This window comes from Girardinichthys multiradiatus, chromosome 7, assembly GCF_021462225.1.
Source record: "Girardinichthys multiradiatus isolate DD_20200921_A chromosome 7, DD_fGirMul_XY1, whole genome shotgun sequence".
Lineage (NCBI taxonomy): Eukaryota > Metazoa > Chordata > Actinopteri > Cyprinodontiformes > Goodeidae > Girardinichthys > Girardinichthys multiradiatus.
The window spans coordinates 49,728,387-49,754,687 of NC_061800.1; the positions used below are offsets into that span (position 1 = coordinate 49,728,387).

General features: G+C 43.7%; 1 protein-coding gene across 1 annotated transcript in view; it reads right to left on the reverse strand.

Moving 5' to 3' along the window:
* gli2a (GLI family zinc finger 2a) overlaps positions 1-26,301 on the reverse strand; it is a 141,078-nt gene that overhangs the window by 102,033 nt on the left and 12,744 nt on the right. Inside the window, exon 2 of the mRNA XM_047370959.1 lies at positions 810-946. Within this exon, the coding sequence (XP_047226915.1) occupies positions 810-921 (112 nt within the window). The 5' untranslated portion in view covers positions 922-946. The remainder of the gene's footprint in view (positions 1-809; positions 947-26,301) is intronic.

The following is a 26,301-nucleotide window of genomic DNA, read 5'->3' on the forward strand; positions in this document are numbered from 1 at the left end:
GCTTCATTCAACGCCTCCCAGCCCAATGCTCCTGAAGGTGTTAGATATTTATAACACCGGTACCTCCGAGACCCCGACAAGATCCTCCAACCTCGTTATGAAGAGTTTTCATCACTTTAATGAGTACATGAACTCTCATCTTTCATGGAGGGGATCTTTAACGCCTGTGTTTCCTTGCCCCTGATGCGTGTCGAACTGTTTTTTTCTTCAGCAAGGTTATAAAAATTCAAGCTGGGCAGCCTACATGGCACACCGTGGTCATAACAGGATCAATAATTCATGTCATGGCTATCTCAATATTTTCTTCTCTTATTTGAAGAACTTGTGGTTGCTTTTGTGGAGGTGCCAGCATCTGGACCGGCCCAGTTTCTCCTCAAACATCCCTAAACAATTAATGCTCCTCTGGTGGCAGGCCACCAAGTCCATCATTAGGCACAAATAAAGCTACACTGTCATACGGCATCTTGTTAGCATTTCAAAGACACTCCCCACCCCGCCTCTGCCTTTCTCCTGCACCACGCTGTCCACTGCTATGCCAAGCAGTTTTAAGTAATTCATGAAATTTACACTTGGGATGTGAGAACAAGGTCTTTCGCCCTCATTACAACATTTTTTCATCACAGATTCTTTGACATGTCGGCTCCGTCTCCGGGTCAGACTCTTTTCATGAGCCACCCGGCTTCCTATTATGCTACACTTAATGTTCCAGTCCCTCAAACCACACATCACCCACAAACAGGAACATCTGGCTAAAACAGTGAAATATAATCCCGGTTCTGTAAACAAGTTTTCCAAATGAATGTTTGTACCTCTGGTCAGGGTGGCTGGCGACGGCTTTTTAGGGAGTTCTGAGAAGCTGCTCCCATCTATACCAGAACTTTTGCACTCCTTGTCGATGGCTGTTGGAGGTGAAGTTTCCATGCTGCTCTTCAATTCCCAGCACAACCTGGAGGGAAACAGGAGGCAATCCTTTTATTCCAAAACATCTACAGCAGGAAATCATTAAGCAGTGGAATGTCAGCAGCAGTATCAATGTCAGGAAATACCAGCATACACACTTATTATTATCTTATAGTTCAATTAAAGAGAAGCTGAATGAAGCTTGTTCACTACAAATAGGAAAACCCAAAATCCGTCTAGTTTTATCCCAGTCAACACAACTTTCAAGCTTTTCACAGTCAGAATTATTATAGTGTCCATTTAAACACACACATAATAAATCTTTGGGTAAGATTTAAATAGAGATCTAATCTGCTGGACAGAACCAGACAGTTTTCTGCTTGATTGGTTCTGACTGGTGATAGGCCGGTCAGCAACTCTAAAATCGAAACCCTACCTAAGCCCTGATGGGTCCTGCTGACAACAACAGCCTTCAATGTGGAGGTTTTTACTGTCAGAGGAAGACTTGAAGCTAGCTTCATGTGTTTAACATAGAGTCAGGCACAGAAAAATCTGTTTAAAAGGACATAAGCTTCACTTAGGCTGCAAATTCACTTTTTACCTGTTTAATATTAAAGCTTTAACATGTGACACATTTGACTTTTCCAGGACTGTACTGCAAGGCCTTATGTATCATTTTCATGTCTATGGTCAAAGAAAAGGCATCAATCTTGTCTGAATAATAGGTGAAACTACTTAGAATTCAGCTTTTGTCATAAATAAAAGTTTATATCAAAAATGAAACAGTAGAGTGAATTAAGACACTTAAATCAAACAGATATTTACTCCTGTTTTTGTTTGCGTACTAAAAATAACATTAACAAGTGTAACAATGTGTACATTTTTATTGTAGATCCATCATTGTAGAAACAGTACAATGTACACAGCTTTTTACTAAGGATTTAGTGCCTAAATTGAAAATATTATCTTAAGATTTAGATTAGCAAAAATGAAGCAAAGTTTCAAAGAAATGAACCAGATATAATTTTGAGTAATTCAGTTTTTCCTTAAAAAGTCAAGTAAATATTCGACAGAAAAACACCAATTAAATGTAAATATTCCTGTAAATTCTTACGCTAATGTGGAATAACATTATTTTATAACAAGATTATTGCCATACTGATATTCCCTTTTTGTATACATACTTTTTGTATGTATTTCAAAGGATTTAAGAACGGTATGTTTAATAAAGCACTATATGCTTTCTGTGTGCTGTTAGATTTATTTACTGCAGTGCATACATGTTAGTGTAAATGACATGTTGCACCCATGTTTTCCAACATGCTCCATCTAGTCCTGTTGTAAACGTCAGTAGAAATCAGCACTGATGTTTCAGCCACACACACTGTCAATACTTCCTCATGTTCGCGTGAAAACCCTGCAAGCATGCCGCTTGTTTAACTTGGTGGGACTGACAGGATCATCCTCTGCAGAGAGCAAATACCAATACCAACCTCCAGCAGCAGATTGAAAGGGGACTCAGATCTAACTCCTAACCCTTGGTGGGTTTCAGTGTTCTGTCAGAATCCTGGCTTAGGGTTAAAGGTTTGGGAAACAGCTTCTTCTATCTCTGACTTCAGATTAAACACCTTACTGAAGCTAAAAGCGGCTAGCTTCAAGTCTCCTCTGTCAGTAAAAACTTCCACACTGAAGAGTGTTGTTGTCACCAGGACCTGTCAGCGTTCGGCAGTGGTTCAGAAGGATAGGCCAGAAACAGATCAGCTGCAGTTGCACACAGCTGGACTTTTCCTAAAACATTACTTTTACTTTACTATAATAAACGTTCCAGTGGAATGAATATATGTACTTTTAGTGGAGGTAGTATGCTGGATAAGTCTGAAGTGTAATAAATATGTTTGGCCTGTTTTCAGCTGTGAGGAACTGAGCTTGTAAAGTGCAGATCAGCATCTTGAGTTCATCATTCTGTAATCTGGCTTCTGTTAACACAAATGTGTGAAGTGCTGCTTTGGTTTCACATTGATTTCCAACATGTCCTCCTTTATTGTGCGCTGTGTTTACCTGTGACCCATTTGAGGTGCCAGTCACCTGTCAGTGAGCCAGTGTAAGCCGATTAGAGGTTTAGGCTGCATCTGTTTTTGTTTTCCTGCTGCCAGGAATGTCCAGCAGTGAGCCAGTGACGTCTTGGATTACTCTGACATCAACTTAGTGCCAAAATGTTATTTGCTCTCTCATGATTTTATTGTACTTAGACCTGGACAGAGCACGAACCCTGTTGCTCAGATAAGATGTACTCATGAACATCAGCAGTGATTGGTCGCCATAACATAACCATCTGGGGAACATCTGGCAGCTCTCCCCATCCTGTTACAGCATGCCAACGATTTGGCGCTCTCCAATTGGCTCTCTAAACATTGAGCCAAAATTCTGATGAAGGGTTTGGGTAACAGCACCTGCGAGGGTCATCATTCAGAATTAATGAATAAATTTTTTTCTTGATTGTTAATTGAGAATAACTGCAAAAACCAAACTTTAATTTGGCTCCCTTTTTTCTAGAATGTGGCCTGAAGTTCACCCTTCCATAATTCTGTGTCCCTGCAGACCAGACCTAGGTTGGCCCCGATGACAGGGAAGTCCAGCTCTGACAGACTTGTACAGGTGTCAGGAACCTAGCAGACAGATGGCATGGGCCAAAGGTGAACAAACAACAAGGGCACACTTCTTCTTCCATATTCTAGTTGGCTGGGCGACCTGCTGCGGCCAAACAGGATAAGGGCCCCCCAATCTCGCCAAGCGAGTGGAGCCACGTGACCAGAGACCACAGCGAGCCAAGCAAGATTTGTTCCGTTTCGAAGAGACACTAAACTCCCACCAAGTCCCATGAAGAAAGGTCAGATTAGTTCCCAAACCTGCTATAGTGTTTACAGGTGATTTAACTATCTTCAGTCAAATTGCAGCAATGACTGTATGTCCATCAGTCCAAACCAAGAACAAGTCTGTTTTATCTATTGCAAGTGAAATATTTGACTTGATCTGATCTTGATGACAGATGTTTTAACTCTTTCCTCTTACAGGTTTATTAGACCATGTTCTGCTCTGTGATCCCCTGCGGCCCTCTTATGCTGCCACTGAACCGACTGTTTCTTCTTTCTTTATGTAACAAAAAGTGTTAAGAATCTGTGTCTGAGACAGATGCAGGAATATATCTTCTCTTTAAAAGATTCATTTAACTATTATCCACCTCCTGTTTCTAGTTAGCAGAAACTGGAAAATAAATGGAGGGCACAGAATGGTGAACATTGACATAAATGAGAAAACAATATTATACATTTACACATTTTGCTCCCTTTCAACATTGCAGTCACATTACTGCAGAACATGCTAACAGACTCTCGATCCTATAGCGCTAACAGCACCACTGGCTTGCTCAGCTTGCAGTCCTCTCATTGATCCAACAGAAGCCAAGCGTGCATCTCTTTATGTAATTGATTAATTGAAAATAACACTGCACTGTTAAAGTTCTGTGAATAAAAAATCCATTCATACCCTTAAAATACTGAACATGTAGCACATGGGTACAGCAGGAATTATTGAATTATTCATTCAATATTTGTAAATTTTTTAGTTTTAGGTGCATTTACTGATGCAGTGTGTCTCCGATTTCCTAGTGCACATTTATCTGTTTCCTGTCTGACACATTAGTCCATAACATGTGCTTCGATCTATGACGAAGCACGAAGTTGGATGTTGGAATGACATCACAGCCACGCAGGGATGCCGGCTGCAGGGTAGAAGCAGTAGGATGGGCTCCGTGATCAGATTCACGACCGCTGAGTACAAACGAGATGCACATAGAGCAAAAAAGATCAAGCTAGTTCCAAATACCAAAGGTGCTAGCTAGTGGTTAGCTTAAATTAGCTTAATGTCCAAAAGGTCAGTAATGTAGATGTAGAGGTTTTGCTTCTGTTTAGAATAGCAATAGTAGGTCCTGGTTTTTAAACTCACTCCACTGGATAAAAAAACCTTTTTCCTTACAGGGCCACAGGAAAAAACAGAAAGCGCCGTTTGTTTTCTCCAATTAAAAGGAGCCGAGAGTAAGAGGAATTTAGCTGGTATAAGAGTTTAGTGAACCTTTTTATTTTCAGGCAAACAATAATCTAGGCCAGGAGGAGTTAGAAGAATAAGTAATTGGGTCAGCAATTCTCTTTGTTCTTTGGCCCATTTTTTTTTAAGATAATGCCCAGTATTCTCTCTGACCTCCTCTTCCTCTCCTCGATTTAATTTACTTTCTGTCCCTAATTTGTCTCAGACTTGCAGGACTTTTGTTACGAGACCTGGTGTGTGTTTTTCTTAGTGCCTCGTTCAGTTTTGAGTGTTCCTCTCCTCAACTACCGCTCAACAGCTCCCCTTTCACCAACAGTGAAAGGAATGCAAACACACATGAAAAGAGGCCCTCTCGTTTTGAAGATTTCCAGGCCTTGCTGGTCGTACTTTCTTCCTTCCTATCTTTTAGTGGTACAATCCTTATGCTGGTCGACTGCCTTTCTTGCCAGCACATGCACACAAACACACACATTCAGTTGGTGCACGCACATTGAGTGGCTCACCAACTGCTGATGCACACTCTGTTCACTTGGCAGACTCAGGAGGGATGGATAAGTGAGGTCTGCTGCCCCCATGCCACCTGCACACTCGGGTTTCTGACAGGCACATTCATGCAGGCTAACATAACAACCATTAAAAGTCAAAATATGGCTTTGTTTGACATATTTTTCTGTTTTCCTCACAGATGCAATGTTATCTTGGATGAGTGGCTAAGATTACATGATTCTGCTGATGTTTTTCCATTTGTTTTTCCACCAGTCTGATGTGGGACCTCCTGTGATCTTCAAAAATAAAATTAAAAGTGGAAGATTTTGATGTGTTGCTACATACTAAGATGCAACTTTGCATTACACCAATGTAGTTACTCTGGAGTCTTTGTTTTTCTTTATTTTACAATTTTAGCTTTTTTTATCCTGGCCACTTTTGATACCAAAGAAAAAAAATGCAACAATTGTTTTTCAAGTTAATTTTTCCATTTATGTAAAAGAGACATAAAGAAAAGATGTATTTACCAATCTCATTAAAAACTAGAGCTGCACATTATATCAAGTAACAACCTTCAGCCACAGAGCCTCTTTTCCATTGCAGGGACTTTCATCCATTACCCGAGATTTTGAAAGCCCCCGCTTCGAAACAATTGTGGGGTATGACTTTTCAGATTACCCAAGGATTGTTAAAGGGGCAGTTTTGTTCAGCAAGATATCTCACAATGCATTGCTCTGGCAGCAGCAGTACATGAAGGTCAGTGTAGAAGTATATCATTTTTATATCATTAATCTGACAACAAAAGTAGTTTTAAGATGTTTTAAGGCAAGAAAGTAGACCTGAAACATCGTCTGTGCAGTCAGTTCATCAAGAATGAGCCTACATTTTTAAATAAGCTCCAGAGTTTTTGGTGGAGCAGAGCTCCACTCACCGGCCATGGTGGCTGCAGGATCAGTGAAATATGAAGCGCTCAGTATGTTTAGTAAATAACTGCTATTACCAAAATAGAAAATATATATATTTTTTTGACATTTTAAATTAAAGTAGCTATTTTATAAACTGTGTTGCCATAGTTTTTCTTACAATACAAATGCATTTTATTTGTCTTCCTAGCTATGTTTATGCATGTAAATTCCTAGTAAGAAAAGTATTTTATAGGGTACCACCTAATGTCCAAACAGAGCTTTTTCACGTTCCATGTACATAAAAAATACCTATTTCTCTAAGATTCTTTTCACGGAAACCCAACTTAGTGGAGTGTGAACTCTTTCTTATGCTTCCTGTTTTTATGAAGACAGCTCTGCAGGAGGAGAGACCACAGTTCCAGGTTTGGATGCAGTTTCCCTTTTACCCTTGTGTCCTGCCATCATCTAATCCACTGTCTACATATTTTCTTTTACATTATATAAATATTTGCTTATCATAAATAGGCAACGGATGAATTTATGTGCAAAGATCTTCAACAGAGAGAGATGCTCATTTACTGAAGCCTTTTTGTAGTTGTGTGTCGAGTCCGGCTGTCCTTTAGAAAGGAACATGCTTGTTTTAGTGTTATTGTCACATGGTTGGTTTAACCCTAACCCTTAGTCAGACGGTGATGAGAACATCACAGCAGCCTTATAAAAGCCAGTTAACCCAGGGCTAGACCAGCGCAGACTGTCCAGAAAACCCTGAGGACAAAATATTGGTCAATGTCTAAAGGTAACATGTTTATTGATAAGTCATTTAAAATAGAGAACAATCACAATATGACTGCTATTCTGCAATACTTAACTTCACATTCAAAGATGTTTTATTAATTTACTTTCAAATGTGCTACTTTTTATTACAAATATATTTGCAGTATATCATTATTATAAGAGTTTTACAAAAACGTCAAATCCATCCCAATAAACCTGGGTAATTTTCTATTGAACTGCTGAACTTTTCTCCATGAATCAGTGAATGATTAGATGATTCTTTTAAGTTCAAGAACATGTTTAATTTGTCATAAAATTTCAGAAAAATAAAGAGTAATAAAATGGAGTTTGGAAATAAAGAATCTTTGCTAAAAATGGAGCCTGAAATGAACTCCCTGGACCATCCCTAAAACCATGACCCCATGTCCTCAATCCTGGGGTTAGGCAGCTAACTGAAGACAGACTGAGATTGCTATTCCACTTGTTTAAATGTTACAGTCTGTTGTCAAAGTTTATTCATTAGATTTATTCTTGTGAGGCGTATGATGTAATGAAAATAATTCAGTGTATTTCAATTCAGTTCATTTATATAATGCCAATTCACACACCCTAACCCATTAACACGTTGTCTCAAGGCCCTTTACAAAGTCAATTCAATCTAATCATCCAGATTTCAAGTCAGGTATTAAACAGTCAGAGTCAGTTATTTATTCAAATTGGATAAAAAGTTTTTCTATCTAAGGAAACCCAGCAGATTACATCCAGTCAGTGACTTGCAGCATTCACTCCTCCTGGATGAGCATGTAGAGACAGTGGACAGTCACTGGTGTTGACTTTGCAGCAATCCCTCATACTGAGCATGCATGTAGCGACAGTGGAGAGGAAAAACTCCCTTTTAACAGGAAGAAACCTCCAGCAGAACCAGAACCAGGCTCAGTGTGAGCGGCCATCTGCCATGACCGACTGGGGGTTTGAGCAATGAAGGCCGTAGTCCCCCTGCACGCAGACACTAAACGTCCCTGCTGACAATCAAACAAACCACCAGCCCATCTCAGATTGTTTCAGCCAAGTTGATCTTTATGTAAATATTAGATACTACATGCCACATTCCATGTATATATGTTCTCTTTTTCTTTTAAAATTTTGTAAATTTTGTAAGCGTCTATAAATTACATGTGTATCTTTTGAGCCGGGTCTGAGCTACATTTCATTATGGCGACATAATTACATTAAAGAATCTTGAATCTTGAGAAGACAGGACATACACACATGGACTTTAACTTAAAATGTCCTAGATATCAGAAAGATCAATAAATCAACTCAGTGTCACAAACCAACTGTAGGTATTTCTTTTGCTTGTAAGATGGAACCAATTATTTAATCTCTAATTCGGATTTGCTCCATCACTATTTTTATTGTCTAGAAATCAGATTTGGACCTTTGATGATGAACTTTAACAATTCATGTTGTAGAAGATTTTGTGTTGCCTGAAGATCCTGACATTCTTCATACGATGAGCTGTGACCGGGCGTGGTGCTGGTGGTGCAGGGGGTTAAGTGTGTGACCCATGTACGAAGGCCTTAGTCCTCAATGCAGACTGTTGCAGAATCGAATTCTGGCCTGTTGATGTTTCTGCACTCCCTTACCCCGCTCTTTCCACACCATTTCCTGTCTTATTACTGTCAAAAAAATACTCTGAAAAATAAAGGCAGCTAGAGCCTAAAAATAAAAAAGCAATCAGCAGGGACAACCTTGTGCCTCACCAGGAACAGGTGAAGCTTTACTTTATTCAGGCGTTGATTATCTTGGCTGCTGCTGAGTCCTTTGGTTTGGTCTAAGCAGAGAACGCTGAGCAACTTCACGGAGAGATCTTTGGGGTAAACTCTTCAGAAAATACAAAACCACCAGAATAGTAACATGTGATGAGGTTCATGCCTGGTGAGGTACAGACTCCTCTGCAGTCAGATATATATGTATATGAATCTTAAATAGAGGCTTACATTTTGACCTTAATTGAAACATTCAGTTGTTTTAAAAGCGTATAATTATGCTTTTAAAATAATTAAATGTTTCAAGTAAGGTCAAATTAAGGTGTTTAATTATGCTTTAATTAATCCCACACTGTTGAACAACACCAGAGCAAGAAAACAAAAATAATGTTTTATTTAAGGTCAAATTTGGTTATTTAATATATATATATTTTTTTATTTTGGCTGATCTCTCTTTTTTATTAAAAGTTAAAATTGTCTAAGATCTTATCTTTATTAGTAAATGAAGTCCATGGGAGCAGGTTGCATTAATCAAGTCCTTTCTCCATCACCTACACGTTGTGGACCCTAATGTTCAGGCTGTGCTGCCTGTCCAATGCCAAGTCAAACCCGTGGACTCTACACTGTTTTCAGGTGGACGACTCTGGTAGAAAGGAGCGGTTACCTTTCTCCCACTAGTTTGAAGCAGATCATTCAGCTCCAGAATTGGTCTTCCTCTCTCTAAAACCTCCTTTTTCAAATCAAGATTCCAGTTTAGAAAAATCCTTTTCAGTGTTGAGAAGTAATCTTCCGTTTAGTTGGACTAAATTACATAGTCGGTTGTGGCAGATGGCCGCTCACACTGAGCCTGGTTCTGCTGGAGGTTTCTTCCTGTTAAAAGGGAGTTTTTCCTCTCCACTGTCGCTACATGCATGCTCAGTATGAGGGATTGCTGCAAAGTCAACGCCAGTGACTGTCCACTGTCTCTAGATGCTCATCCAGGAGGAGTGAATGCTGCAAGTCACTGACTGGATGCAATCTGCTGGGTTTCCTTAGATAGAAAAACATTTTATCCAATTTGAATAAAAAGCTATCTCCGACTGCACTGTTCAATTGTTAGGATTAATTGGAATGTATGAACCTGACTGTTGTGAAGTGCCTTGAGACAACATGTGTTGTGAATTGGCACTATATAAATAAAACTGAATTGAATTGAATTGAATAAGAGTACGGTTCCAGGACTTATCGGTGAAAACATCTGACCTCTGCGTAGCTGAAGAGTGCGTAGCGAAGAGTGCGTAGCCCCATAGGCATAGCGGCCTATGCCTATGGGGCTCAGCACTGCCCCCTATCAGTGCAGCATGGTACTTTTTGCCTCACCCTGTCCATTTTCACTGCGCATTTATGGGTGATTAGAAATATTAAATATGTCACATTCATTAATTATATTAGAGAGACAGTGGAACATAGTCATGTTTAGTACATGTGTAATCCAGCATTATGTTGCCGATATAAAGAGAGACAGCATGGGGCATGCTCCAACAGCCTGCATCAGTCAGTGTGTGACACAGCGCCATCTGTGGTGAGGCACAGCTATTTACTGCCTCACCTTCCCTTTCTCCCATGCATTTGAATCAGCAATGTGTAAATTCAGTGATTTTGACCAAAGAAATGTTGAAATCTTACAGAATGTTGAAATCTTTACTTCTCATGATGGAGGCTGTGCCTCCCCTGCCTCCCCTGACTGCTCATCACTGCACAAGATGTTTCTGTGTTTCTGTGGACTGATGACACAATGAAACAGAACCTCTGAGAGACAATCAGATGAAGCCGAAGCAGAATACATTCCCTGTGGGTGAATCGCCATGTGTGGATTTAGATTTTATGTCTGAGAGGTCAAGAAGTGGAAGAGAAGTGAGACGCCTGACAGCGGCGCATAATTACCAGGCTGAAACAACATCACCCAGACTGTCACACATGTACCGACCCAGTTCAGTCACACGGAAATGAGATGACTCCTCATACCAGAACTCCGCTTTCACCACATGACAGAAACTTTACCATCAAATTCATCGAAAACTGTTTTTTCAACTATTCAACTGTTTTTATTTCCAACCTTTAGTGCCTTAAACTGAACCAGGAACCTGGATCACACATGATCCTAAGGCATGAGAAGCTAAAGAAAAGCAGCAGTTCTTCCCCCTGAAGCTGACCTTTTCTGTTGCTAAATGCAATATCCTGTGCTTGATCTCTTTGTCTCCCTGCAACCAACATAATCCAGATGTGGAGATTTTTTTAACCCTCCATTACTTCATCTTGAAATCAAGGATCCTTTAATGCTCTTTGACAAACGTGAAATAGTTTTGGTCTGAAGGTTTAACTGTAAAATGATCAAATCCAGAAAAAACAACTGAAGACAATGAAAGCAAAGACAAATAAAACGAAAACCTTCTTTGATTCCATTCTGAGAGGTTTGGAATTGTCTGAATTGGTCATCAACGTACAGAAACAGTTTTACAACATCAGGACCGGCCACTTTCTTCCAAGTGATTATAAAACAAGAATGTCATCCTAAAATTGTATTGCGTCACTTCATGTTTTCGCTGTTGCACTTGGTGGATCTGTTTGGTGTTTCATTGATCATTGATTTGATCTAAATTCTCTTTACTGTGACATTTCTGAGTTATTCTAATACATGAGCATGGCTAAAACACCTATTTTCTGTTGTGGCACTTTACATTTTGGAACCCTTCATGTTTCACATGGTGTGGTAAGGGGTCACCAACTTAGCGTTAGCTCCACCATGGTTACCCGTTCTATTGTTTCTCTGTCCCTCTCTGAGTTTCCTCCTCTTTCCTACTCTCTGTGTCAAATATTCAGTTACTCCTCGGCCTCCTTTAGTGATAATGGTACGTGTAATAAATTTAGCATTTTTGTAGCTTTGGAGGCTTGGGTGTCAGAACTGGAGGCCCGACTCCATGCTGTTGAAAAAACCAGCGGATCGCCGAGGCCCCTTACCCAGTGTTGAACCACCGAGGGTAGCTCCCCGTAGCAGTCCTCCTGCAGTGCCTCTGGTAGTTGGCAGCTCCATAGTCAGAAACGTGGCCCTAGAGCCACCAGCGACCAGAGTCAAATGTTTGCCAGGGGCCAGAACATCAAATCCTACCTGAAACTGCTGGCTAAAAGGATAAGATTGTTATTCACGCTGGCGGTAATGACATGCAGTTACGCCAATCGGAGGTCACCAAATTATTTAAGGAAGTGTTCCCTTTGATCAGCACAATTCTAGATTTGATTAATTTGTCAGTCATTTTCTACCACTTATTCCATAGTGGGTCACGGGGGAGCTGGTGCCTATCTCCAGCAGTCTATGGGTGGGAGGCAGGGTCCACCCTAGACAGGTCGCCAGTCCATCGCAGGGCAACACAGACACACATAGGACAAACAACAAAACACACACTCATTCACACCAAAGGGCAATTTGGAGAGACCAATTAACCTAAAAGTCATATTTTTGGAGTGTGGGAGGAAGCCGGAGTACCCGGAGAGAACCTAACCCTAACCCAAGAACCAAAAGCAAAACAACCCCACCAGGGTGGGCGGAGAGGGCCTCGGAAGGAGGGCAAGAGTTCAAGCGGACCGTCCCTGGCAGACCCAGAAGTCTGGAGGCCGACGACGAGACCAGGAGAACCCATGGTGGAGCTCAGAGGTGCGGAACAGAAACCACTGGTTTCTTCGTTTTAATAGGGAGTTTTCCTTTCCCCTGACACTACATGCATGCTCAGGATGAGGTATTGCTGCAAGTGACTCTACATGCTCATACATACATACTTTCTGTTATTTTAGTTCATTCATTGTAGTTTAGATTTAGGATTTATTCTTGTTTTTAGATGTTTCTGTTACTTCCCTGGACTCCCTGCTCATCTGTGTTAATTAGCCTCCCTCCTTCAGTTGTCTTACATTCCCCTCCCACACCCGCTGCTTCAGATTTCTTGTGATTAGTTCTCCTGGTTCGATGGTCCATTCTCCACCCTACCTCTTTATTTGTAACCTCTGATTTTCATTGTGCATCTCTGTATCCAACTACCAACTTCCCTGTTTCATGTCTCTGTGTTCCTGCCTGAAACCCTGCCTGGGTTCTGCTCTAAGTTCTCAGTTCAGTTATTATTAAAATTCTTCGACTCACCATGCGACTCCAGTCTTCCTGCACTTTAGACCTGCTTCACTAAAACATAATATGACTAGAAAACCTTTTAACCAATTTGAATAATAAACTGAATCTGATTGATCATTAGGATCAATTGAAATGTATGTACTGACTTTGAAACTGTATGAATTGACTGAAATGACTTTGTAAAGTGCCTTAATGCGACGTTTTGTGAATTGGTACTCTATAAATAAACTCAACTGAATAGAATTCAAAGATCTTGTCCAAATGATTTTCTCTATGCATTCGATATTCACTATAAACTGCCCGGATGCCGTATTCACGCGATTCACAGCTCCTTCTACATTCCTAAAAACGTTACGTCATTATAAATTTATTTATATATACAAGTCCTGAACAGTGGTCAGAGGGATTTTAAGCCATTCTTCTTGCAGAATAGTGGCCAGGTCACTACGTGATACTGGTGGAGGAAAACGTTTCCTGACTCGCTCCTCCAAAACACCCCAAAGTGGCTCAATAATATTTAGATCTGGTGACTGTGCAGGCCATGGGAGATGTTCAACTTCACTTTCATGTTCATCAAACCAATCTTTCACCAGTCTTGCTGTGTGTATTGGTGCATTGTCATCCTGATACACGGCACCGCCTTCAGGATACAATGTTTGAACCATTGGATGCACATGGTCCTCAAGAATGGTTCGGTAGTCTTTTGCAGTGACGCGCCCATCTAGCACAAGTATTGGGCCAAGGGAATGCCATGATATGGCAGCCCAAACCATCACTGATCCACCCCCATGCTTCACTCTGGGCATGCAACAGTCTGGGTGGTACGCTTCTTTGGGGCTTCTCCACACCGTAACTCTCTCGGATGTGGGGAAAACAGTAAAGGTGGACTCATCAGAGAACAATACATGTTTCACATTGTCCACAGCCCAAGATTTGTGCTCCTTGCACCATTGAAACCAACGTTTGGCATTAGCATGAGTTACCAAAGGTTTGGCTATAGCAGCCCGGCCGTGTATATTGACCCTGTGGAGCTCCAGACGGACAGTTCTGGTGGAAACAGGAGAGTTGAGGTGCACATTTAATTCTGCCATGATTTGGGCAGCTGTGGTTTTATGTTTTTTGGATAAAATCCAGGTTAGCACCCGAACATCCCTATCAGACAGCTTCCTCTTGCGTCCACAGTTAATCCTGTTGGATGTGGTTCGTCCTTCTTGGTGGTATGCTGACATTACCCTGGATACCGTGGCTCTTGATACATCACAAAGACTTGCTGTCTTGGTCACAGATGCGCCAGCAAGACGTGCACCAACAATTTGTCCTCTTTTGAACTCTGGTATGTCACCCATAATGTTGTGTGCATTTCAATATTTTGAGCAAAACTGTGCTCTTACCCTGCTAATTGAACCACTCTGCTCTTACTGGTGCAATGTGCAATCAATGAAGACTGGCTACCAGGCCGGTCCAATTTAGCCATGAAACCTCCCACATTAAAATGACAGGTGTTTCAGTTTCATTGTCTAACCCCTGTATATATAGAAAGCACTTTATTGGAAACTGCTTTGGGATTACTTCAATTGCAATGGACATGGGATCGGAAACGAAAAGAATAAAAAAAGCAAGAAAGAGAGAGGGGTCAGGCAAAAAGGGGAAAAGGGAGAGAAGGACAGAAGAACAGAGGAGAAAGAATGAGGAAGAGAATACAGGACACTAGAAGACTGCTTCTAGTGTCCTGTATGGCAGGGAGGAAATAGGCTCCACATTTGATGGAGGGCCTAAACTGATCCAGGAGGGGGAACAGCCCAAGACCCAACCTGACACAAAAACAGGCACACACAGACACGATCATACATTCCCACCCTCATGTGTACACATAAAAACACTCAAACCCAAACACACCCAACATAAAGACACACAACAATTGACGCTGTACACTCTTTCACATTCCCCATACATACTCTATACTCCCAGGTCCAGGCAACTAGTCCCTGGATCCAGGAGGTGGTCCCCTTCCTTCCGGAGTGGAGATAGGCAGACCGCAAAAGCCCAGACTATTATCGGCATCACCTAAGCCCGAATGACACAGACCCTGACCCCGACCTCCCGCTCTGACACCAGACACCCGTCCCCATCCAGAGAGGGGGCCGTGAAAAAAGAGGGGTCTACCTGGTCCAATCGAGCTCGCAAACCAGAGCCATCCCAGAACAAACAGTCCCAACCCCACAATGAATTCTAATCTCAACTCCATGAGCCCTCCAACCCCATAAACCCCAACATGAATTCCCCTACATAGCCACTCCCAACCAGGACACAGATATCGAACACATGCCCCCGAGCCATGAATCCCCCACAGATGAGCGCCACCCCCAAAAAGCTGATTAAAACACATCCACATAGCACGAGTTCCACACATGGCCCTGCTCCAAGCACCCTGCCGCATCCTACCACCCACCAAACAGTGTGCCGCAGTGGCAGGGCAAGGGCCCTGTGCAATGCCACCTCGGCCACAGTCCACAAGCGCAACAGAGCAGACACCATCGAGCACCGTACTCACAACAGACCTCTCAACCCTGCACCAAGATGGGACAAAATCAACCAGCACGAGATCCCCAGCTGGGGGCATGCACCCGGGCCCGGTGGCCCCCAACATGCCCCCGCATCCACACAAACACACCACATCACCACACCACAGCATGCCAAAGACCGGGCACCCACCAATCCCACCCCAATGCCGGAGCTGCCCCAGCATGCCGGCCCAATCACCGCCAAGACCTGCCCCGCCGGAACCCGGCGTCCCCCCTAGCCGATGAACCGGGCACTGAAGCCAAGGATCAAGATCCAAAAAGTCCAAACGATCCTGAGAGAGCCGAAACGCCAGCCCCAGCATCGATCAACCCCAACTAGAAGAAACCACTTCTTCTCTTGGCCTCCAACCTCAGACGCAAACAACAAAAACTACATTATAAATCAAAATCAAGATAAACGAGTTTTGATATATATAATAGACAGACAGATCGATAGGTTGTGTTTTAGATTGATAAAATGTTCTCTTTTTTTTTTTTTTTTACCTTAATAAACAACAAATAAATGTATTTCTCAAGTCTTAAGCATCAACACAAGAAGTGTTCAACTAAAAAGTACATGTCTTGAATAAAGAATCGCCGCAATATAATAAAAATAAATAATCACAACATAATGAACAATAACATCATACTCGTCGTCTTCTGCTTTATCCGGGACCGGGTCGCGCGGGCAGCAGACTCAGCAGAGACACCCAGACGTCCCTCTCCCTAGACACCTCCTCCAGCTCCTCTGGGTGGAGCCCAAGGCGTTCCCAGGCCACCCGAGAGACATAGTCCTTCCAGCATGTCCTGGGCCATCCCAGGACATGCTGTCAATCTCCCGCTCCATTCTTCCCTCACTCATGAACAAGACCCTGAGATACTTAAACTCCTCCACTTGAGACAGGAACTCCCCTCCAACCTGAAGAGGACAAGCCACCCTTTTCCGGTTGAGAACCATGGCCTCGGACTTGGAGGAGCTGATCTTCATCCCAGCCGCTTCACACTCGGCTGCCAACCGCCACAGCGCATGCTGTAGGTCTTGGCTAGAGGTGGCCAGCAGGACCACGTCATCTGCAAAAAGAAGAGACGAAATCCACTGGTCCCCAAACCAGACCCCCTCCGGCCCTTGGCTGCGCCTAGAAATCCTGTCCATAAAAGTTATGAACAGGACCGGTGACAAAGGGCAGCGCTGCCGGAGACCAACATGCACCGGGAACAGGTCCGACTTATTGCCGGCAATGCGAACCAAACTCCTGCTCCGCTTGTACAGAGATCGGATGGCCCCTAGTAAAGGGCCCCCGATTCCATACTCCTGGAGCACCCCCACAGGGCATCACGAGGGACACAGTCGAATGCTTTCTCCAGGTCCACAAAACACATGTGATCCAGTTGGGCAAACTCCCATGAACCCTCAAGTACCCTGTAGAGGGTATAGAACTGGTCCAGTGTTCCACGGCCGGGACAAAAACCGCACTACTCCTCCTGAAGCCGAGGTTCGACTATCGGCCGGACCCTCCTCTCCAATACCCTGGTGTAGGCCTTACCAGGGAGGCTGAGGAGTGTGATCCCCCTGTAGTTGGAACACACCCTCCGGTCACCGTTCTTAGGAATGGGGACCACCACCCCAGTCTGCCAGTCCAGAGGCACTGTCCCCGACCGCCACGCAATGTTGAAGAGGCGTGTCAACCATGACAGCCCCACAACATCCAAAGACTCGAAGTACTCAGGGCTCCATACCAACCAGTAAACTTTGTATTAACCAGTGAACTACATACTAACCAGTAAACTCCACAGTAACCAGAGAACTCCATATTAACCAGTATATTCCACATAAACCAGTGAACTCCATGTTAACCAGTAAACTCAACAATAACCAGTGAACTCCATATCAGTCATTCGGTGAACAAGTGACTCCTCTGTTTACCATATTATTAAATAAATAAATATAATAAAGGTGTCGGACTGACATAGTCAAAGTCTTGAAGAAATAAAATGAAACAAGTTATTATAGAGACACTTCTTAATTCATTGTAACATGTGGGGGCAGGGGCTGAGCTACCAATGCCTGCATCTTCATGTTCTCCTTCTAGAGATGATACAGTCAACCCTCTCTTCCTGTTTATTTTTTTATGTCAAATCTGTCTTTCTCCAGGAAACAGTGACTAAAGCTATCCCTGCGACTTACTCATCATATACTTTGTTTTTTCCACTAGATTCTTTTTAGGTCTTTCTCTTTACTTTTTTACTCTTTACCGTAGAAAGTACTCCTAGATCAGTGCTCCTGTGTTTTTGTGTGTCTGCTGTGTCCCCTCAAACCCTCAGTTGGTCATGGCAGATGGACGCTCACACTGAGCCAGGTTCTGGTTCTGGCAGTTTATTTATGTCAAAACTACTTTTTTTACCACTGTGGGTACATGCATGCCTGGTATAGTAAATTGACTGAATTTATGTAGCACCTCATACACACCGCTCAAAGCACTTTACACTAGAGCCACATTCACCCAATCGCACTCACTAACGCTCACACATTCATACACCGTTACGCAGATCGGTAGGCAACTTGAGGTTAAGTGCCTTGCCCAGGGGCACATCGACGTACAGCAGGAGGAAGCTGGAATTGAACCCACAACCTTCCGATTGCAAGACGACTACTCTTCCTACTGAGCCACAGTCGCTGTATGAGAGATTGTTGCAAAGTTGATGACTTGTGCAGCTCTATGCTGTATCATCATTCCATTGTAGAAACAGAACAGTTAAAATAAATCCTGAATCCTAAAGTTCTGACTGAACCTGTGCTGCACTCCTGTTTTGCTGCTTTACCTCACTTAATGTGCTCTCTGGTCCTGGACTGCAGCTCCGAGTGAAGTCAAGAAGAATATTAGGCATAAGTTTCTAATGCCCCTTTTCCACAAGCTCTACTCTAGCCGGTCCACTCTACACATTCTCTCTGCACTCTGGGATGGAACCAGTTTCCACGGACCCATTGACTGAGTTCTGGCTTGAAGCCCCGCTTCCAGCTGTGCTGCTATTAATGTTACTGTGTGACATTATCTCATTAAAATAATCTGCATAAAATGATAAAAAAAAAAAAAAATAGACAATAAACATAAATAAACAAAATACTAATGTCTACTATTGTATATGTAAGGATGTTTTATACAGTATATGGTTTTTCATGTATAAATGTCATGATTTGAGGGTGTTTGGGTCTTTGTTTGGGTTCAAGATTATTTCCAGTTTACGTTTTGGATCTTGTTTCTGTTTCTTATTTTCCTGGCTGTGTTTTGGTTTCCTATTGTGTCCTAGTTCATGTTCTGTATGTTATGTTTTCCTGATTAGTTTGTATCCTCGAACTTCTGTTTTGCTCCAGCCACGTACTATTCTCCTGTCTGTTTGCAATTAGCTACATTTGGTCCACCTGTACTATGTTAATCATTTTTGTTTCTCACCTGTACCATTATGCTTCCTGCTCATCTCCGGGGTCCTCCGCTACACCGGACTTGACAGAATGTTTCCGCTACACATGGACCTTGCGGACGAATGGCAGGCAAGCTCCCTGGACCTCTTCACGTTACTGTCACAGGAAGCAGAGAAGACGATGCGCCGTTCTGCCGATCTATCTGTGTCACAGTCGGCTTATGATGGCTCCTGGTTGGCGTTTTGTCATCCGGGGACAGGTCCCCTAAGATACCGCTGCCCTCTTCCTCTCCTTCATCCGGCAGCTAAGCCATCGTCTTCCTCTTTGCTGCAAGAAACGGCGGCGCAGAGCAACTTCCTGCTTTTCGACCTGGCAAGGAGGAGATTCCCATTTCCGCTGATGCAACAGCTGCAGTGGTGTTTCCCATGCCTTCGTCTGCCACAGCACTGTCTCCCAGGCTCGCTGTGGATCCGCCCATGCTGTCTTCGCTCGCTGCAGCCCAAGGTTCTGTGGCAATACCAGACGAGCTGGAGGAGCGGTTGAGGTTTTATGCTCGTCAGATTAAGAGCTTCAGGAGGACCAGTCTGCTGCATCCCTCTCCTGAGCTTAAGGAGAAAATCTGAGAGATGGAGGAGAATTACCGATCAGCTGCAAGGCAGTTTGACTGCTGTCCACCTCCATTCTCCGGTCTCCAGAACGGTGCTACAGCTCAGCCCACGGCATGTCTCCAGGGACGCCTCGGCTCCAGTCATCAGGGGTCCGGCCGATGCCTCGGCTCCAGTCATCAGGGGTCTGGCCGACGACTCGGCTACAGCTCTCGCCACTGTCTCGGCGATGCCTCGGCTCTTGCTCTCGCCACTGAGGGTCTCGGCGACACCTCGGCTCCTGCTTACGCCACTGAGGGTCGATGCGACGCCTTAGATCCTGCTCCTGGTCTCAAGGCCATCCAGGGGTTCAGAGAGAAACCCCGTTCTGGTCGATGAACCCAGGGACAAAGGTTTCAAGGATGAACCGCTGCTCCTGCTTCTGCTTCCGAGGGTTCGCCAGGCGCCTTTTCCGCTTCCAAGGGTTCACCAGGCACTGCTTCTGTGAGCATCATGGGTGATCAGCCTCCACGTCTTCGTCGACGGCGGCCCAGGCTCCTGCTCAGCAGCTGCAGGCCACCAAAGACCCACGTCTCTGCCGGCCTCTAGGTCCTCGTCCTCATCGCCACTGCTGGTCTCCACATCTTCATCCGCGGTCGTCCAGACTCTTGCTCCTTCGTCGCCGACCTCAAGACCAGTCTTTAAGTCTTCGTCGTTGCCGCTGGCCGCCCAGGTCTCTACGCCTCTGTCAGCCTCCACGATCTCTATGCCTCTGTTAGCATCCACGGTTTCTACAACTCTCCTCCTGGTCGCCCACCTGAACTTTGTGCCCGCACAGGACGGCCTCCGGTTCGCCCGCCTGAATTTTATGCCCGCACAGGATGACCTCCGGGTCACCCGCCTAAATTTTATGCCCGCACGGGATGACCACCGGATCACCTGCCTGAACTTTATTTCTGTTTTTTGTTTTGCTGGCTGTGTTTTAGTTTCTTATTGTGTTCTAGTTTATGTTCTGTATGTTATGTTTTCCCCATTAGTTTGTATCCTTGAAGTTCTGTTCTGCCCCAGCCACGTTTTCAGAGAAGGAGAAGGATAAGCTAATTTCTGTCCAGCCAGCTGCCCAACTACAGCATGGGCTTTTGGTGGATCATCCTACTCTTTTGGCCATGCAACCAGGGGCAGCATCAGACTTTTTGTTTGCTGTTCCTAAGCCTGCTCATAAACTGAAACCCCTGCTGCCTCATGCCTCTCCTCCAGATGAGCGTCTCTGTGTCCCTGACTCTGCACCTCTGGCTCCCCTCTTTGCATATCTGGACTTCCGCTGAGGGTCAGTGTGATGCTTCAGCCTCTGCATCCACTGAGAATCAGTCAGACCCCTCGGCTTCAGCTTCTGCTTCTTTTGAGGATCGTCGTGATGCTTCAGCCTCTTCTTCTGCTGAAGGTCAGTTCAACGCTTCAGGTCCTTCCACTGAGGGTCATCATGACGCCTCAGCTTCAGCTGCTCCCTCTGAAGGTCTTTCCGATCCTTCAGCCTCTGCCTCTGCTAGGGATCAACGCAACGCTGAGGGTCAGCGCAACGCTTCAGCTGGGGATCAACGCAACACTTCAACTTCCACACCTGCTTGCACAGAGGGTCTTCTTGATGCTTCAGCTCCTGCCTCCAATGAGGGTCTTCTCAACGCCTCAGCAACTGCCTCCACTGAGGGTCTTCTCAACGCTTCAGCTCCTGCCTCCGCTGAGGGTCTTCTCCATGCTTCAGCCCCTCCAGACCCACCATCATGACTGCTGTCTTCTCCAGACCAGCCATCCATCACATTGCACCAGCCTCCTCTTCCTGCACCCTTCTTGGGTTTTTCTGTGGCTTCCTCTCAAAGCTCCTCACTGTTCCTGCTCATGCCACTGAGGGTCCCGCCTATACTTCAGCTCATGCCTTAGTGGGTCAGCCATCATCATCATCCTCTCCTGACCAGCCACCCATCACATTGTTCCACCATCCGCCTCCTGAGTTCTGGGAGAGGTTCGAGGACGAACTGCCTTCTCCTTCAGTGCCTCAACATTGCAAATCTTCTGGGCTCCGCCGACGCTCCATGTGTCTCTACCAAGAGTTCCTGCAGTTCCTGCACTGTTCTCCAGGGCCACATCGAAGATCCTTTTGGTGCTCTGTAAAGATTCTTTGTGGTTCCAAGGCTCCCAAGCTCTACCGTGGTTTCAAGAGTCCCCAGTTCCTTTTCAGTCGACCACTTGGCCAGGTTTGTCGCGGGATCTCCTGGTCTTCTTAGTTTCTTTGCCTTCGACCTCCAGAAAGGGTTCTCCAAGGGTCCTCTATGCCTCTCCGCGGCAGACCTCCAGGATACCTTCTCAGCTGCCACAGACCTCCAAGGCTCTTCTCAGCAGTCACCAGCCTCCTAGGCTTCTGCACCTTTGTTGCTGGTCTCCTGGGTTCCTGCTCTTTTGTCGCAGGCCTCTGATGTTCCAACACTGCTGGTCTCCTGGCTCTCGTCATCGTCGCCATCAACCTGAACTCAGTGCCTACTCAGGACGATCTCCTGGCTGTCCACCTAAACTAAGTGCCTGCTCGGGACGACCTCCAAGCCATCCTCCTGGACTCTGTTTTGTCTTTTAACTTACCCCCTTCCTAGGCCCCCTCTGCCCGACTAGGTTGAATAGTTTTTTATTTTGGTTTTTGCCCTCCTTCCGAGGCCCCCTCTGCCTGTCCTGATCAGGTAGTTTTGAGTTTTTGGTCTCTTTGTTTTTGTGGACTCTGAAGGGCGTCTTGGATCCACCCTTGAAGGGGGGTAGTGTCATGATCTGTCTGTGTTAGGGTTTTGAGTTTGACTTCCTAGTCTGTTATCCCTACCTTCTTAAGTTGCTGTTTCAGTTCCTGGTCAGGTTCTATATTTCATACTTTTGTTTAGATTAGTCCCTTGGATTCCTGTGTTAGATGAGTTTGTCTGTATTTCCGTATAGATCTGGTTCCTCTCTGTTTAGGTTTTGTTGGTGTTTTGTTGTTCCCCACCTCGTCTACCTGCGCACTTGTGTCGTGTTTCTTTGATTGATTTCATCTGATTTTTGTACTTAAACCCGTGTTTTTTGTTCCCTCATTATTGGGTCGTCTGTTTACCCTCCTGTTTTGCCGTTATCCTGTTTGCCGGTTGTACAGTTATCAGTCCTGGTTCCTGAGTTTTCCTTTGTATCCTGAGAGTTTAGTCTTTGTTTCATTAAATGTATCCATCAAATATGCACCTGCAATGTCCTGTCGTCGCTTTGGTCCTCAGAACCTCAAACCCTGACAGGTTTATATAGATCTGATTATTGTGTATGTAAAAGTTTAATATCTTTTTATTTTAGATATTGAAATTATCTTAGATATGTAGGATTTGGTTTCCTACTTATCATTTCTTTTGAACTATTTCTAAGTTGATGAAAGCAGTTGAATGAATACTTTGCACAGATTTTATGACCAATAACCTAATCGGTACCCTTTCTTTTACCTGTGTACTTTATATAACCATACACAAAAGGAATTCAATTGAAGACGAAACTGAACAGAACTTACTAAAACTTAATAAAACTACAAAAGGACAAGTGAGCCTCATCCTTAACCTGGATACCTGCAGCTTTCCACCAAGAGTAACCAAAACTTCAGTTTTGGGGAAATGTTTTGGGGAAATGTTTGTGCATCTGAACAACTGATTTTAAACCAGCTGACTGTGATCAGCTGGATGTTATTTAATACAGCGACCCCATACCTACGTGTAATTCAGAAAGCTGATGTGTCCTTTTTCTTTTATTTTAGCCTTTAAGCTGGTTAATGACTTCAAAATAGCGAAATTATATTTAGGTTTGACCTGCTCCAGCCATTGTGGTCCTTTATATTATTGTAGTCACTGTTGAGTTTATTATCTTCTCCCTGCACTCTTAGAATCTCTTGGAAAACTTTCTAATTTCTCCTGGTCCCATGGCCAATCAGTGAACAGCAGTCTGTTCACATCACATGTTGCCCCGAATCAGCCCCCTCCGGACCTACTCATGAGCAGGGACCAAAACATTAGGTACCGGTACGGAAAAAAACAGTACCGGAAACGCTCAAAGAGTGGGCCAAGATGGAGTGGAGCTGTGCCAAGTAGAATCCGAGCAGAAGGGCCATATGTGTGGCAGAATACTATCTCTGTCAGACAGATGAAGATGTCTTGTTCTCCTTCTCTTCTTTTTTGTGTTCACCATAGGAACTGAGGATCATTGTTGTTATTTCATCTGATATAACATCATAGTACAACACAATGATGCAGCACTAATGACAGAAGTCAACGGTACAAGGGAACCAATGGAACCTGCTAACATCTGGAAAAAAATTGTCATATCTTAATGTTTGTTTCTTAAAACTAAAATTGTAAGGAAAAACTGTGAAATTCAAATGAAGAGAGTAAAAGTTCATAAATGCATGTTGTTCTTTGGGGGAAAAACATCCTCAAAGAACAAATTTTACCTTTATTGAGACTGAACTCAGAGCAGCACTCAATATGTGGCTCAAAGTGAGTTTGTTAATGATTCCTAGACCCAAAATTCAAACAAACCTGATCACATGGATCTGATTAGATGTTAATCCAACTATTTGAATGTTTCTGGATTCCTTCTCAAACATCAGAACCTTCACATTCTGTCGCTCTGTGAGCAGTGGCTTCAATTAGAAGTGACACAGATTATCTTCTGGCTTCACCATGTTATCTGGTAAACTGTGACCACTTGTTGACCTGGCTGAGTTCACCCTCAGAGCATGGGTCCTGCACAGAACCAGTGCCATCTTAAACCTATGAGCTGATTGTTAAATGACCAAAACTGGTTCTGGCCCCACACCAGCATTCAGGACAGAGAGAGAGAGAAAAGAAGACGGCAGCAAGAGACATGCTAACAGGGAGGGGGGATCATTTCAGAGCATGCTGTTAAAGACAACCACATGTTTCCTTATCCCCGCTCAACTCTTGATGCTCTTTGTCTCTTGTCTCATGCTTCAATCAAAGAGGAGACTGTGGCCTGGCAGCGAGTCAGCTTCATTTCAACTCCAATATCTCCCATCGTATGGAAACATCAGACAAACGAGCTTGGCGGTCCTGCCCATGAGGCTCCACCCAACTCGCAGCTATGGGAGGACCCTCATCTAAATCATTGCTGACAAACTGTTTGTCCTCTCTCCTTCCCAACACAAACCCAGCAGTTACAAGTGCAAACAGACCCTACTCTGCCTCCTTACCCTGTTTACGATGACTGCATTTCTGCTGCTTCTGCATACACCTCTGTATGCAGCTTCTACAGGCCACATTTCTCTGCACTGCATGAGATGAATCCCACCTGCAAATATCCCAGACAATCCAGCATTCCATTTCTACAGCTTACAGGAACCTGAAGGCCTCTTCAGTATGATTCAAAAAATATTCTCCCTGATTCCTCAAGTTGATTAGGCAACAGATTCTGATAATTATGGGCTGGTTTCAAGGTCTAGCTAAGCTTAACAAAGTTACCACCGTTTAAGATTTATTTATATAAAAGCCAGAGAGAGTGTAGCTGTATAGATCAGTGTAAAGCAACTGCTCCTACCCCCTTGCCCCACATGTTGCTTTGCACTGCTGCTCAGATGGCTGAAACAAGGCTGTTGTTTGAGTGCAATATTAGTTTGTCTGTTTGGAAATACAGAGAACAGAGAGTCAAGGTGTGAAAAATACAGGAGCCCCACCTATATCTCTTACTGGAAAAATGCCTAAAAATGCTGTTTTATAAAGTTTTAAAATACAAGTTTAAAACAGCAGCCGGTGACTGTAGGGTGGCAACTGGAGCAGACAGCTCGACTAATACCAACCTGAAAAATACAATATAAAATATACTATTCTTCCCAACAAGCCTAAATGTATCTTATATTATAATTTTTTTTTAATTCTGTGTAGTAAAATCCCCAAAAATGTTACAGATAAGATTATTCCTACTTTCGTAATAATTTTTTAGCAAAAGTAGGAATAAAATAAATTCAGTCTTAAACATTTTAAATATTGTGAAGCTGATATTTTTTCACAAGACTGTGAGAATGTCACAGCAGCACATGCCTGGACTCAAATAGTGTCATAAACAAAGTAAGATATGCTGATTAGAAGTTTGTGAAACCAGAATAATTTTGTCAGTCAGCAACTGGACGGTCATTTCATGGGAATAATAACCTTTGAATGTTGCACAAATTCACAGCCATAAGTGGACAAAGACATTCTTGCACTTCTTTAGGTTTGCACAGCACATCTCTCCACTGTTTGTCTCCTGGTGGATGTGCTGAAGCGGACATGTTTTATTTTGGAACATCTAGGTTTAGGATGGTGGTGGCAAAAAAATAAAACATTACAAGTACTTGCAAATAAAACTAATAAAGAAAGGTAACGCTGCACATAACTTCCCATGATTAGGGTTGAGCATCAAGTCTCGAGAGTTGATTGGAACCAGGACTAACATTCAAGTTCTCCTGGAATCATAAAGTTTTTTTAAATTTAATTTATCTTTTCGAAACCCAGTCCGCCGCCCAGAACAAGTCAGCAAATATCAACGAAGAAGAATTCACAGGATGTGTTCGCACAACCACGGACAGTGTGTGGCAGCGATCAAAAGTAGGGCTTATC